General features: G+C 39.2%; 1 protein-coding gene across 3 annotated transcripts in view; it reads right to left on the bottom strand.

Annotated features, from left to right (window-relative positions):
* mark1 (MAP/microtubule affinity-regulating kinase 1) overlaps positions 1–15,268 on the bottom strand; it is a 59,867-nt gene that overhangs the window by 5,485 nt on the left and 39,114 nt on the right. For 2 of the 3 annotated variants that reach the window (XM_084415950.1, XM_084415949.1), the window contains exons 8-16: positions 15,243–15,268; positions 15,038–15,157; positions 13,827–13,926; positions 13,599–13,711; positions 13,113–13,266; positions 11,301–11,479; positions 11,121–11,215; positions 9,186–9,350; positions 6,692–6,937 (exon numbers count right to left, since the gene is read on the bottom strand). The exon at positions 15,243–15,268 is cut by the window's right edge and continues 211 nt beyond it. In XM_084415950.1, coding sequence (XP_084272076.1) covers positions 6,692–6,937; positions 9,186–9,350; positions 11,121–11,215; positions 11,301–11,479; positions 13,113–13,266; positions 13,599–13,711; positions 13,827–13,926; positions 15,038–15,157; positions 15,243–15,268 — 1,198 coding nt within the window. Of the gene's footprint in view, positions 1–4,974; positions 4,999–6,691; positions 6,938–9,185; positions 9,351–11,120; positions 11,216–11,300; positions 11,480–13,112; positions 13,267–13,598; positions 13,712–13,826; positions 13,927–15,037; positions 15,158–15,242 lie in introns of all 3 variants that reach the window. The other variant, XM_084415948.1, reaches the window with a different exon arrangement.

The following is a 15,268-nucleotide window of genomic DNA, read 5'->3' as shown; positions in this document are numbered from 1 at the left end:
TGAGAAAGCAGTGGACAACTAAACTCTAAAACCACAGCTTAGTATAAATCAGCTGTTCTGAAAGAAACAAGACAACAGATTCTGGGCAACTGCTTATGTTTAAGGCCTGTTCACACCAAAGACCATAACTATAGCGAGAACTATATCAGCGTCCACACCGGAAGACGATAGCGTTCTGCTTTACATGCTGCATTTACAAAAATATCGATTCTGCCACTTTAAAAAGTTTTGATTGGCTGTCGATGTTTTTATCGTTCATCAGTACAAACACCTCAGTGGTCAACTAAGGGCACGTTTACACGACAGCGATGTACTTTGTGTTTTTTATGTACAGACGGCAATATTGTCAAAACGATCCCCGTTCACACGGATGCGTGAAACTAGAAACGCTGTACTATTCGTGGCAGGCCAGTAGGTGGCGACGTCACTTTGTAAAGAAACAGTAGAGCCTCTAGACCAGTGGTTCTCAAACCTGTCCTGGCGTACCCCCAACACTGCACGTTTTCTTTGTCGCCCTAATCAAACACACCTGATTCAACTCATCAGCTCATTATAACATGGGTGAATGAGCTGATGAGTTGAATCAGGTGTGTTTTATTAGGGAGACAAAGAAAACGTGCAGTGTTGGGGGTACGCCAGGACAGGTTTGTGAACCACTGCTCTAGACTGAACATGTAATACACAACATCATCGTTTTCACAGATTCATGTTTTTGTAGTTTACACGGAGACGATAACGGTATCGTTTTCAAAAACGTGCACAAAGTTTGCGTTTTCAGGCCCCCAAAACGCCAACGCCATGTAAATGAACGGCCAAAACGCATCAGAAGTTTTCAGTTTTTAGTTGAAAACGGTGTTGTGTAAACGGACCCTCAAACATTCAGGGTTGATCTCATCACGACAGTAATGCTATCTATCAGGATGTGCTACCAATGCTACACTGAGGTGAGGTTAAGGGTTTACATTCAGGTTAAGAGTTAGTACTTTTAGCGCTTTGTAGGCAATTGGCATTAGAGCTGAAGATCTTTGCTGATCTTTGTCGGGTTCGGTCTTAATTTCTATTATTTTACACGGGCTCGGGCTCGCGCTTCGGGTTGCGTGGTAAATGAGCGGTCAGGTGATGTGTTTAGATTAGCGTGAAAATGGATCTTGAGGAGGTGAAATGGAGGCTGGTCTCTGGAGGACTTATTTTATTTCTTTGTTCCAACTTCCAAGTGGCCTCTAGCCTCCGTTAGTCATGAATAAATGATGTAAAAAAATTGATAAATTACTCCTTTTTTTACGAAAGATAAAGGTGCTGTGTGCGTGCGGCGCAGTCTCTTTTTTTTCTTTCTCTCCCTTTTCTGCCGAGTGGTGCGTGTGCCGGCTCGCGATGTGAAGCGCGTGTCCGCGCTATTCTCCGACACTCTTATCACTGCTGATAGACGGCCTTTTGGACAGTTGGGCTGTAAACGGGTTCGGGCTTTTAAAAAGCTGTCAATCAAAATGTACTTGTCGGGCTCGGGCCAAACTCTGTCGGGCTCGGGCCTTTTCGGGCCGAACTTTTAAGGCCCGATTACAGCTCTAATTGGCATTGTGATTGACAAGACCAAATACATCTTTAGAATTGGCTGAGAGTGGGCTTTGCGGAAAGAAAAATCGCTCTGAAACTGATTCCAACAGTATCGTTCTTCTGTTGTTATTGCTATAGCCGTTGTTTAGACGTCACTATTGAATTACCCGGGATGAGAACACAATTTTAAGTTTTTTTTTTTTTTTTAAACAGTCTGAGTTTGCGCTATAACTATAGTCGCTCTTAAGTTCTGTCGTTATCAGTATAGTTCAACGAGTCGCTGTTTCCCGAAACCATCGTTCCACGAACATTCGCAAACAACATCGCAAAGTTGTTTGTTTGAACGCCATCTCTCGACCTGTGGTTAGAAGCAGAGTTTCTTGTTTTTATGACGTGTGGACTCAATAAATCCTTATCTTGAGCAAAATAAGCAAGCTGACATTCAGTACAATCTATATCTTTTATTTAGAATACATACAAAATGTCAATTACGTCTTTTAGTTTGGCATATTGTGCGTACGTGCTCTAGTACATAAGAACGAAGAATCTGTAAATAAAGCAAAATATCTGAGAAAACTGAGAATTAGTCGTCAGATGCCATGTCCGTAATTTATAGCAAAACATCTAGCGTTAATTCGATCTCAAACAGATTCATTAAAAGAAGTTATTACTCCAACACCTGCGTGACATCATTAACCAACGTGGTTGAACGACCAATTTGCGACAATATGGTTTCGGGAAACAGTCGTGACGAGCTAGTTGATTTCTCCGGCGATGTGTCGTACTATGAGAGCGAAAAGATTTTGCTCATGTTCAAGTTGGTGACGTTCATTTTGCCAGATTGACCAACAGAATCAACAGCTGATATGTTCTGAAAGTGTCTTCTGTGTGAGCTGTGCTTCGTACTTCTCTATTGACATTGTCTATTTGCCCGCAAATATCGCTGAAATATTGCTAATATGACCTCGCCTTGAAATGACGCTCTCCTGTCACAGGTTTACCAGGCAAAATCACGGGAATGGATAAAAATCAGTCGGTTTATGACTGTAATAAAGGAAAACAGCTTTAAATGACCACACGCATTGTCGACTTACGCATAATCGGGTTAAAATCATGCATGTAAACTCGCTCACTGAAGATTTAAAGTTTAGAGTAATGGTTAAGGTGATGGTTAAGATGGTTAAGGTGATGGTTAAGATGGTTAAGGTGATGGTTAAGGTGGTTAAGGTGATGGTTAAGGTGGTTAAGGTGATGGTTAAGATGGTTAAGGTGATGGTTAAGATGGTTAAGGTGATGGTTAAGGTGGTTAAGATGGTTAAGGTGATGGTTAAGATGGTTAAGGTGATGGTTAAGATGGTTAAGGTGATGGTTAAGATGGTTAAGGTTAAGGTGATGGTTAAGATGGTTAAGGTGATGGTTAAGATGGTTAAGGTGATGGTTAAGATGGTTAAGGTGGTTAAGGTGATGGTTAAGGTGGTTAAGGTGATGGTTAAGGTGATGGTTAAGGTGATGGTTAAGATGGTTAAGGTGATGGTTAAGATGGTTAAGGTGATGGTTAAGATGGTTAAGATGGTTAAGGTGATGGTTAAGGTGGTTAAGGTGATGGTTAAGATGGTTAAGGTGATGGTTAAGGTGATGGTTAAGATGGTTAAGGTGATGGTTAAGATGGTTAAGGTGATGGTTAAGATGGTTAATGTGGTTAAGGAGATGGCTAAGATGGTTAAAGGCAGGGTAGGTAGGATTTATTAAAAATTAAAGATCCAAATTTGTTAAAACTTTCTATATATATCAATACATAATTAAAATGTAAGAACTCTGAAAAAAAGAGTATAAAAATCAAGTGACTCTAGACCGTTTAATCTGTATTAAACACAGCTCATTATTTCGATTCGGGACGAATCAAAGGATTGGCTTAGGCGACTGTCACTCTCTCGCAACCATGGCAACCACCCTTTTGCCACACAGCACCTGCCCACTTGCGCGCGACCGTTTGATTTGAGGAGTGCGAGAGGCACGGAACCTGATCACACCTCCGTCCAGTAGATGGCGGTAATGCACTATGTTTGCAAGCTGCCAATAAAATCTATCGAAGAAGAAGAAGAAGGCACTGAACCTAGGAATACCAAAACAATGGCAGAGAAAGAGCAATCTAAATTTACAGTACCGGCATATGCAGTTAGTGAAGGCAAACCAGGCAAAAAAATGCCCCTTCCCCTCCGCTTGTCTCAGGTAAATAATGCGTCCTCTAGCTCAGCGGTCGGAGTCGCGCGTTCATGTGTTTTGGGGGCGTGGCTTTGGAAGAAGCACAGAAATGAGGGGGTGGAGTGAATGGAAATAATGAGATGTCTTTAAAACAGTCGTGAGAGGTCTACAGACACTCGATTTTGATACTTTCTTTTTCAGAGTACTTACATTTTAATTATGTATTGATATGTACATAAAGTTTAAACAAATTTGAAAAATAAAATTTTTAGACCATTTCTACCTACCCTGCCTTTAAGGTGATGGTTAAGGTGATGGTTAAGATGGTTAAGGTGATGGTTAAGGTGGTTAAGGTGATGGTTAAGGTGATGGTTAAGATGGTTAAGAAGATGGTTAAGGTGATGGTTAAGATGGTTAAGAAGATGGTTAAGGTGATGGTTAAAATGGTTAAGGTGGTTAAGGTGATGGTTAAGATGGTTAAGGTGATGGTTAAGTGTTTGTTTCAGCACTGTGATTGACGTGACCAATGACATCTTCAGAATCGTCTGGGGGGATCATGTGAAAAGTGATTCCTCTGGTGTAGACTCTGCTATTCTCTTACAATGAGCACATCTTTATGGTTATAGTTATCATCCTTCATGTGAACAGACCTTTAGACTTACAAACGATATCACTTGGCGGAAGATTTATTCCAGTTTATACCAAAAACATCCTGCTGTTGATGGTTTCATCATGTTGGTGTTTTTATGAAAGCCATGAACCGTGTGTTACAGTGATTTTACCACAGTTCAGGGGAATGCTTGTCATGCCGTTTCTAAACCGTGGGAAAATCACTGTAACACACGGCCTCTTATTCCTTCATTACATCATTCTTCCTGTAGAACAGAACCGAACAACTGCTTTCTTTTGACCAGTAAAATACATTTCAAAAGGAGGAAGGAGAACAGGTACTGGATCACTACAGACCATCGGCATTCAACATGTTCAACAAAACTACAGCAAAACACTTCACGGGTAAAGTCTGAGGACACACAGGTGGGGGGAGTGTCATCATCATCATCATCATCATCATCTTCAGTCTGCAGGCCGTGCAAACATTCACAGATGCACAGATCATTAGTAAGAAACACACGGGTTGAGTCTATTTCTGAGGAGAAGGGGGTGTGAGGACACAGTTTCATGTGTAAGTCTGAGGGGAAAGGTCAAGCTATTGAGCCCTACCTCGCCGTTCTGAAAGACAGAGTTCTACAACACAAACAAACAAACAAACAGCGTATCAAACCAAACCAAACCAAATCTGAGGAGCAATGCATGAAACTGACCATATTATGGAGGACTCATAAATCTGTAGTAATACTGTGCAGGTATTAAACACCTGATAGGGTGTAGTGTGTAACTCCTGCAGACTGACAGTAGGGGGCGACTCTGAGAGAGAGGTTCACCCATGACATCTGATAAAGATCCAGCTCACTTTACCCAGTGTCCTTCACTGACTGCAGAGTCACTGCATGCTCAGCACTGCGCGCGTGTGTGTGTGTGTGTGTGTGTGTGTGTGTCAGGACACCTGGCTCTCTCTCCTCCATACACACACTGCAGCAGGGCTGGGCATTGACACAAATGTCACGATTCGATTTCGATTCACAAGCGATTCAATTCTAAGTGATATCAATTGGATGGATGGACAAATGGATGTATATCAGTTACAGTACGTCACTATTTAAAAAAAAAAAAAAAAAAACTAATTTGTTTACAAACATTTAAATTGCACGTCAGGCAGTTTTATAGTAGTAATAATAATAATAATAATAATAATGATGATGTTATAATCATCACTTTTTAATGACAATTATGTTTCAATTCGTTTTCTGAAATATAAACATTTAAACGCTGGCTAAAAACTTGTGATATATTAAATATTAAAGACAAAAAGTAAAAAAAAAAGGATGTAATGAATATGTAACGCATGTATTTGTAATGCATGTTTGCATGTTATTTGTTATTATTTCAAATATTTGTTTTGTTGATATATAAGTATTGTTATAAGTTATATAAGTTATTCTTAAATTCTGTTGGGTGCAATTCACAACCTCACCACTAGATGCCTCTAAACATTACAAACTGCACCTTTAAGTAAGTAATTCACTCATCAAAGCCAATTTTTCTTATATTAGATCAATATTTTTACATATTTGATGAATGTGAATGTTTGGTGTAAATGTTAGCGGCATCTAGCGGTGAGGTTACGAATTGCACCCAACAGAAGTTACGGTTTGCCGACAGGAAGTGATGTCGTCGTCTGAGACAGCAGAGAGTAGCCAGTTAAACAACGATGCTTCTTTACAAATATAAATTAAGAAGTTAGGTTTACTTTATTGTGCAGTGAAACGATATGTTATTGCGAATATTATTGTTACTTATTCTTCATTGTGTCAGTGTTTTATTTGCTGACTTTAGCTATAGCTTCTTTGCACGAAGAACAACATAGTGAAGAAACGCATTTTGTCCATTTAGGCCACCGTAGAAACGTGGATGTAAGGGGACCTTAAGGGAATGTGTGTGTGTGTAGAGAGAAATGCCTCATTCTAAGGTAATAAAAACATAACGGTTCTTTAATTAAGGTCTTTATACACCTCTGAAAACATAGTTATGTATATGATATTGCATTTCTGTCAACAGATCCTCCTAAATATTACACAACGCACCTTTAAGTCAATTAAAGGTGCAGAGTCAATCAAGCCACCTTCATTTATATAGCGCTTTTAACAATATAGATTGTTTTAAAGCACTACTTTACACAGGACCGTTGACTCATGGATTCAGGATCATGCCTGACCGGTGTTGGAGTTTTCCAATGGTCCTGAACCCTGACTTTCATACAAACCTCAGGAGCCTGTGAAGGGAAAGCACACAGAGCTGAGAGATGGACCTGGAGACTGACCTCCGCACAAACTTTGAGGTGATCTTGCTGATGAAGCCGGAGGAGGCCCCGCGCCGGGCCTGGGCGAGGGCGCCGGTGTCGTGGGACAGCGTGGGCGAGGCGGGGGGGCCGTTGTAGGTGGCGCTGCGCCGGTCTCTGAGCTGCGCCCCGTGGAAGGTGCTCCGGCTCGAGGTGCCCCGGGGGAACCGGGTCCGGTCCGGGGTCATGCTGCTGATGCTGTGAGCCGACGGAGACGTGGACGGAGCCCTGCACACACACACACACACACACACACATTAAAGTGACTGAAACAAACTAACAAGTGGAACTGCACTCATAATGCATAATCAAAACCACAACCGTTTAATACTTCAAATAGTTGAACTATAAACCCAGCTGAATCTCTGAGCAGGGTTATTATCATCCGTGCTTTAATAATAATAATACCTCTCATTTATAGGCGCCTTTCAAGGCACTCAAGGACACCTTACAACATAAAAAGTAAATCAGTAAAATCAACAATCAACAAATCAAACCATAGCCATTCTAAACATATAAGTTTTAATCTGAGCTGTAAAGAGGGAAACTGAATCTGAATGTGCAATGGTAAAGAATTGCGTAGGTTTGGCGCCGCGCGACCGAGAGGCCGTCCACCACATGTACTCAGCGCAACTTTAGAGTTACTTTTAAAAGAAATGCGTTACAATATTGTGTTACTCCCTAAAAAAAGTAACTATTACATTACTTAGTGAAAGTAATGTGTTAGATTACTTTTGTATTACTTTTTTGACCCTGGATCACGTCACCAGTCACGAGTCGCACGGGTTTATCTGTGGCAATAGCCGACAATACATTGTATGGGTCAAAATTAACCATTTTTCTTTTATGCCAAAAATCATTAGGATATTAAGATCATGTTCCATGAAGATATTTTGCACATTTCCTACCGTAAATATATAAAACATGTATTTCTGTGAGTGAATGCAGCACAATCGCCAACATAAATGCACAACTTTAAAGGAGATTTTCTCAATGTTTCGATTTTTTTGCGCCCTCAGAATCCAGATGTTCAAATAGTTGTATCTCAGCCAAATATTGTCCCATCATAACAAACCATACATCCATGGAAAGCTTATTTATAAATCTCATGTTCCCTTGTGACTGCATGGTTTTGTGGTCCAGGGTCACATATGTCGCAGACAACATAGTCTATATAACATACATGTTATAATATGCATGTAGAATATTATAATAGTCTGGCCACTTTGAACATCTCCTGAGCTCCCGAGCGAAGTATGCCGAACAAAACATCTCTTAACATTACGGTTTATATCACCTACTGTACAACTCTTTTTATTGAGACACTACGGACAAAAACACACAGCATGTGTTGATTTTTGAGATTTTGGGCTTTCTTCTCAGACTAGTGTGTAGAAAGCATCCAATATACACTTAACTGTACCGTTTATAGCATTTTATCTATTTGCGTATGTAGGTTTCAATTACAGTACACATCTTTAAAGGCCGTTTACTCAAAATGTGTTTTTGCAGCACTTACATACACCAAACTTTACAGTTTTATTCCTATCTATATTCTGAAGGTTTTTTACAGAGGGTTTTTGTTTTTGATTTTATACAGCATTTTATTCCTAAAACATTTTCTTCCTTTTCTTTCTGGCTGTTGACAGTATTTTCTGATTTATGGAGTGATGAAAAAAAAGAGATTTCCAAAATCCCCTCAGTAAAAACCCTTGCCTTTAATACATCAAAAAAAACGAAACAAGAATTTTGAACCCGACTTTATCCAATGTTCAGATTTTTGTTCTAGAAATGTATGCAAATGAGTGCATATTTAACTAGACAACACCTAATTTAAATATATAAACATAAATACAATTTTTTTTTTGCAATTCTTAATGTAATCAATCAACTGTGGAAGTATGGGGACATCTAGTAGTTAGAAGTGCTTTAACTTTGTCTTAAAGTAATGCGTTTTGTTACCGTTGTTTCCTCACATGAATGCCAAGTCTAAGTGACTATGTTATGGAGAAGAGAGAGAATTAGATTATAGTAGTAGTAAAAAAAATGTAAGCTTATTGATTAAACTGAAAAATAATGTGTGTTACACCTTTTTTTTTTTTAAGTGTGTAAAATTATAATGTAATGCATTACTTTACTTGTTACATCAAAAAAGTAATCAGATTACATAATGCATGTTACTTGTAATGCGTTACCCCAACACTAGTTATTATAGTTAGCAAAAACTCAAAACAATAATAAAAAAATATATGAATTACTTAAACTTACTTTATTTCATCTAGTTGCTAAGGCATAATTTCTACTGTATTTAACTTGATGCACTAAAATAACTCTGAACAAAATGAAAAAAAAATGACAAAAACACACAACAAATTAGTAAAACTTCAAATAAAAATGAATTCAAAACATATAATAGCATCTCAACGACACCGAAACAACGCGGTCTCTGAACTACTGAAGTGTGTGTCCTCCTCACCCCTTGAACTCGGTGTTGTCCTCGATGGGCGGCAGCGGGGACTTGTTGGGGTGTCCCGAGGCGGACATGGACTTGACGTGACGCGGGCGAGTGGCGGCCCCGGCCGAGGACCCCCCGGGAGACACCGAGGAGGAGGCGCTCGCAGAGCCCGACATCTCCGTCAGACTGAGAGAGAGAGAGACGAGAGCCAGAACACACAGGAACACATTTGCAAATGTCAGTATCAAAAAAGCCACTGAACTTGTTGTGCGTATCGAGTTCTTCGGGGGTAAAACAAATATTTCACAACAAGAGAAATGCACACTTAAACTGGAAGCAATCGCGCATGTTTTTTTAATGTATAATGAAACCAGAGACACAATCTGCTGACCTTTCCAGCATGTTCTGCACTGATTTTGGAGGAAATGTGCAGGATTTTGCATAATGAATTTGGTAAACATGGTAAAAAGTGCACGTTTTTCTCTGCTCATAAATACAAATAATCCACAGAATTGCGATTATCCTTTTTTTTTTTTGGTTCTGTCAATCGATTAAAAAACGAACTGATCACACATTTTTGTGTAATTAATCGCGATCTAACATTAACATTTTTATGTTGAAATACTTTCACATTGAATCTCCAAATTAACGTAGAAACAACATAAAGACGGTTTATTTTAAAATGTGTTTAATGTTAAAGTGCTTTACTGAGTGGCAGAGGGAAAAATGTATTAATTTTGTGTTAATTGGTTAATATTTCTAACACGTTAAACAGAAGAAGACAAAAATCGCACAAGCGAATGTGTTATTTTTAAAAAGCCCGATTTTTTTTAATTCAACAGTTCTACAAGCAAAAGTTATTTTTTTTTTATTAACTTACATTTCACAAACAATATGGCCAGATTTAAAGGGGTGGTTGATTATGATTTGACTTTTCTAACTTTAGTTAGTGTGTAATGTTGCTGTTTGAGCATAAACATCTGCAAAGTTACAACACTCAAAGCTCAAAGCAAAGGGAGATATTTGCTTTTAAAGAAATCGCTTTTTAAGGACTACAACAAGCGGCTGGTAGAGACTACACCACATTCCTCCCGGGTTAGTGACAACACCAACCCTAACATTTACATAAACCCCGCCCCCAGAACACGATTTATAGATTATCAAGACAGAATATGCTAATTAATGACTAGAAGATAACTACACATATGCTACATAAATTCATCAACTAACCATTCAGAAATGTTGCTTCTACATGTTGTCACTTCTTCTTGAGTCTCTCCATCTTTCTGACTCCGGTTTGAACATAAAAGGCTAAAAGTTTTTGAAATGTTCAGCACATGTGTGTGTGAGTTAAAAGGACACAAGCTGTTGTAGCTCCGCCCCCTGTGCCAGGAGCAGCAGCTCATTTGCATTTAAAGGGACAGACACACAAAACGGTGCGTTTTTGCTCACCCTCAAAAAGTGACAACTTTAACATGCTTTATAAACATATCTGTGGGGTATTTTGAGCTAAAACTTCACACACACACTCTGGGGACATCAGAGACTTATTTTACATCTTTCGAACCACCCCTTTCGAACTTTTACTCTGCCAACAGACTCCCCTATGTCATTGCTACTGTGAGCCAGGTAGTCGTGACAGGTATTTCCTGAAGAAGCCACGAGTGGAGTAATATAAAAGATTTGCATTGCAACTGTTTTTCATATCTCTTCTTTTTAAAGTAGAGTTCACTGAGTTCATCTCAGTGATGATGATGGTTTTTTTTGTGTGTTTTTCGTGTTGAAACATAAACAACAAAATTCCCCCATGGGGATGATAAAGTAGTCAAGTCAAGTCTCCCGTTTGCTTCGCTCGTTTGTTATCATTACGGCTGGAATGACACATGACCCAAAGGCTTCTATCTCATTGGTCCTGGCGTGGAGAGGTGTGAATAAGCAGACTGTGAGAGCGGTCACCTGCTGTCTTTGCCGTTCGGGATCGCCGAGTGCCGCTCTGTGCTGGATCTCTCACACACATATGTGTTTCTCCGGGTCATTCCCGCGGCACTGTTCTGCTCACACAAACACACATTAATCACACAGTGAGAGCGTGTGTGGCCTGCTGTTAGTCATGTGTCAGATGACGTGAGGTCTCACCCCTGACGCCGAGGTCTTCCTGCGCTCCTGGGCCACCAGAGGAGAGACGGCCACGTCTGCTTTAGAGCTGGAGGAGGCCAGCTTACGGGACGCGTCCCACTCCTCCTTCTTCTCCCCCTCCACGCTGTTGGCCTGAGAGCGCTTGGTGTAAGACACGGTCGGGGGGATGGATGGGGCAACTGCAAAAACATCACACGTTTACACCCAGATGAAGATATGTCGGCTCAGAATCAAATAGACCGTTATCATCAACTTTGGGTTCTTTTCAAATATGAAGTCAAGTCTAATTTTCTTCCACAATAATATCTTATCTTCATGCCTTATAGTTGCATAAAGCTAGGCGATAACATGTGACCCTGGATCGCAAAACCAGTCACGAGTCGCACGGGTTTATCTGTGGCAATAGCCAACAATACATTGTATGGGTCAAAATGATAGATTTTTCTTTTATGCCAAAAATCATGAGGATATTAAGTAAAGATCATGATCCATGAAGATATTTTGTACATTTCCTACCGTAAATATATAAAACATGTATTTGTGTGAGTGAATGCAGCACAATCGCCAACATAAATGAACAACTTTAAAGGAGATTTTCTCAATGTTTTGCACCCTCAGATTCCAGATTGTCAATAGTTGTATCTCGTCCAAATATTGTCCCATCATAACAATCCAGACATCAATGGGAAGCTTATTTATTCAGCTTTCCGATTATGTATAAATCTCAGTTTCAAAAAAAGTGACCCTTGTGACTGGTTTTGTGGTCCAGGGTCACATATAGTTTACATTTTGCAACGATGCAAGCATATAAGCGTATCGCCCTACGCTAGTATACTGTATGTATGTGGATAAAGTTGTACATTTATACTGTATACATTCATACAACTTCATTTAAAGTGCGATAGTACAGTTACATTTTGCGATTAAATAAATCAAGCAGTTATGATTTGCTCTACAGTACAGTGTTAAGGGTAAAGCATTACCAGTAACGCGAGTTAAGTAATCAGATTACTTTTAAGTAACTAGTAAAGTAATGCCTTTTACATTTACAACAAAATATCTCAATTATTTTTTTCAAATAAGTAACGAAAGTTACTTTGTTTTGCCATTTATTGACTGACTTTGCATTTCCTTTAGCCTTGAGGCTTATTCATTTCACTTTTGGTGTGAAAGGGCCTTTATATTTGCCAAAAATAGTTTTTTTGTTTGTTTGTTATTAATAAACAAACAAGAGAGCCCAGCCCAGGTGAGGACAAGTAACACAAAAGCAGCTTTACGCATTACTTTCTATAAAAAGCAACTTTTTTTATGGGAATAACGCAATATTGTAACATTACTTTTACAAGCAACTTTCCCCAACACTGATGCAGTATAATCGATTTACCAGAGTTTACTGTTTGCATTTGCATTACATCGGATATAATACTGTATATATGCAACTTTATATAGAGAAATCGAGCTAACAACTGTTTCTGAGATTATTTTTTGTTAATACATCAGCAAATTAACTCATTTAATTTGAGCTAAATCCTCTCTCATTCAGGATTCAACGTTGATGTCATACTGCGTGTGATCGTGTGTTAGTAATAATAATAATAATAATAATACGTTTTATTTACATAGTGCCTTTCAAGAACCCAAGGAAACTTTAGCTAATATTGAGAGTTACAGATATAAAACCAGGAGACGACAGCGTGAACAGGCAGTGATGTGATGTCAGCTGATGTGTGTTAAATGTAAGGGCGTGAGCAGCTGAGTTCTGATTAACGAGTTCAGAGTTACAGTGAGGTTATAATAACGTGTGTGTTGTACCGTGGTCGCTGAAGCGGCGCTGCTTCTGCGTGGCAGAGATGCTGCGCTGGACTTTGGAGTGAGCGGGCGACGGCGTGGAGCTGTTGTTCAGGTCACTGCTGGGTCGCGACCTTTGACACAGGTTTGTGCTGGACAGCGAATCGCTCCCTTCAAACTGCCACGAGCACACAAACCACAGGATCACAGTTATTACACTTACATTATTAGGTTACACTTTATTTTAAGGTGTCATTGTTACAGTGCACTTATATATTTAAGCACTGAGTGATATTAAGCAACTACATGTACTTACTATAGGATTAGGGTTTGGTTGAGGGTTAATTGCATGTAATTATGCATAATTTACTGTGGTAAGTAACAAGGACACTGTTAAATAAAGTGTTACCCATTATTATTACATACTAAAACGAATGTAAAATATAAAGCATGCAACGATATCTCAACGCTGGTAAGATCACATGCACAAGGGTGTATGAAGTGACTCGCCTCGGGAGGTTTCCTGCCCAGCAGAAGATACGTGGCCATGACCTCATCATACTTCTGCCCCACTAATGCCTCCGTGATCTCGTCTTTGGGGAAACCCATGGTGATCATCAGTTCTGGAAGAGATGAGAGGATTCACACAGATGTAGTGTAAGATGCCATGTAGTTTTGACCATTATGAAACTGATGCCTGAGTAGTAAAGAAGGAGAGAGACCAGGGAAGGTCCAGACCTATGCGTTTGGTGTCGCTGAAGTCGGGCTCAGGTTCTGTATACGGCTTTAGCTCCTCTTCCTCGTGACCTACATTCATCCAGCGGTCCTTCATGATTTGCTGTGCGAGATTGGCAGACGTTAAACTACACATTTGCATAGGAATCTAAATGTTTTTAAATCTTAACACTGATGAAATTATGCTAAAAGAACAGTAGACAGAAGACTTTAAATGCATACTTTAATTATTTTTTTTAACAAAAAGGCAAAAATTAGAAAGGCGGGTTTTCCAATTAATGTTGTAAATATGTTGTAATTGTAAATGTACTGTAACTGAATCTTAATATTACTGCACAGTATATTATATATGCTTCTAGCTCATTTGCAGCACTTTTTGTTGATACATTTGTTTATACTTTCCTCGGTTAGGCTTTTACTAAGAACCTATGAAATTAATTGATGAAATTAAGCCATAAGTAATGTAATAATTAATACACCTATTATGAAACGTTTTATTTTACAGTGCAGTTGTACTACAATAGCAATGTATTCACAATAAATAAATGAATGAATGAATTAATAATTATGCAATTATTAATTACATTTCCATTCTCAGACAGAAGAGTTTCAGTTGATAAGAAAATACTTTGACTATGGTCACAAGTAAGATATTGCTGAATTTTTTGCCATTTATTCTGTGGCAATGTTGCCCTGTGGTATAAAAAAATAGAACTGAACGTAAAATTGTTCAAAGTATTGTATCAAAGTAAGTAATGCTAGTATCTAGTATCCTAATTCTAGTATTTTAGTCTGCTGCCGCTGCACAAAACGGCTTATAATATCAGTAGCAGATTTAGACAGGTGGAGCTGGGGAGGTGGAGGCTCTCAAGAAACTCTTTAAGACCGAACACCGGTCAGCTCACGCTATATCTAGAGTTTTCTTACTGAACTTCAAGTCATTTCGAAACAAGATAAATGTGTGACAAGCCAGGTTTATTGCTTACAAGCATGAATGAGATTTGAGAGTTCCATCACAGGATTCATAAGCCTCGGGATTTAACATACAAGTCTTATGGACAACTTTTACGAAACTTTAATGACGCTTTTCTGAGTTTACAGTTGCGCTGTTCACAGTCTGAGGTAAAGAGCAGTGAGAACATTCTGTAAAACATCTCCTTTTGTGTTTCTTTCATGTTTTTTCTTTTAAAAACTGGGTGTGTGAAGCGCCTCACCTCTAGACTTCCCCGTTTGCCTGGATTAAGCACTAAGAGTTTCTTCAGAAGATTTTCACAGTCTGTGGACATGTAGAAGGGTATACGATACTTCCCCCGCAACACTCTCTCTCGCAGCTCCTGTGTGGACCAACATGCAGAGTTAGGACGACGAACAGTGTGTGCTTGTAGGCCTTGAGTGACCTTGAATGAAACAGGAAATGACCTTCAGATTCTGTCCGTCGAAGGGAA

The sequence above is a fragment of the Rutilus rutilus genome (assembly GCF_951802725.1).
Source record: "Rutilus rutilus genome assembly, chromosome: 8".
In the NCBI taxonomy this organism is placed as follows: domain Eukaryota; kingdom Metazoa; phylum Chordata; class Actinopteri; order Cypriniformes; family Leuciscidae; genus Rutilus; species Rutilus rutilus.
Note: the sequence above shows the minus strand (reverse complement) of the source record. Positions and strands in the feature narration are given on the sequence as shown.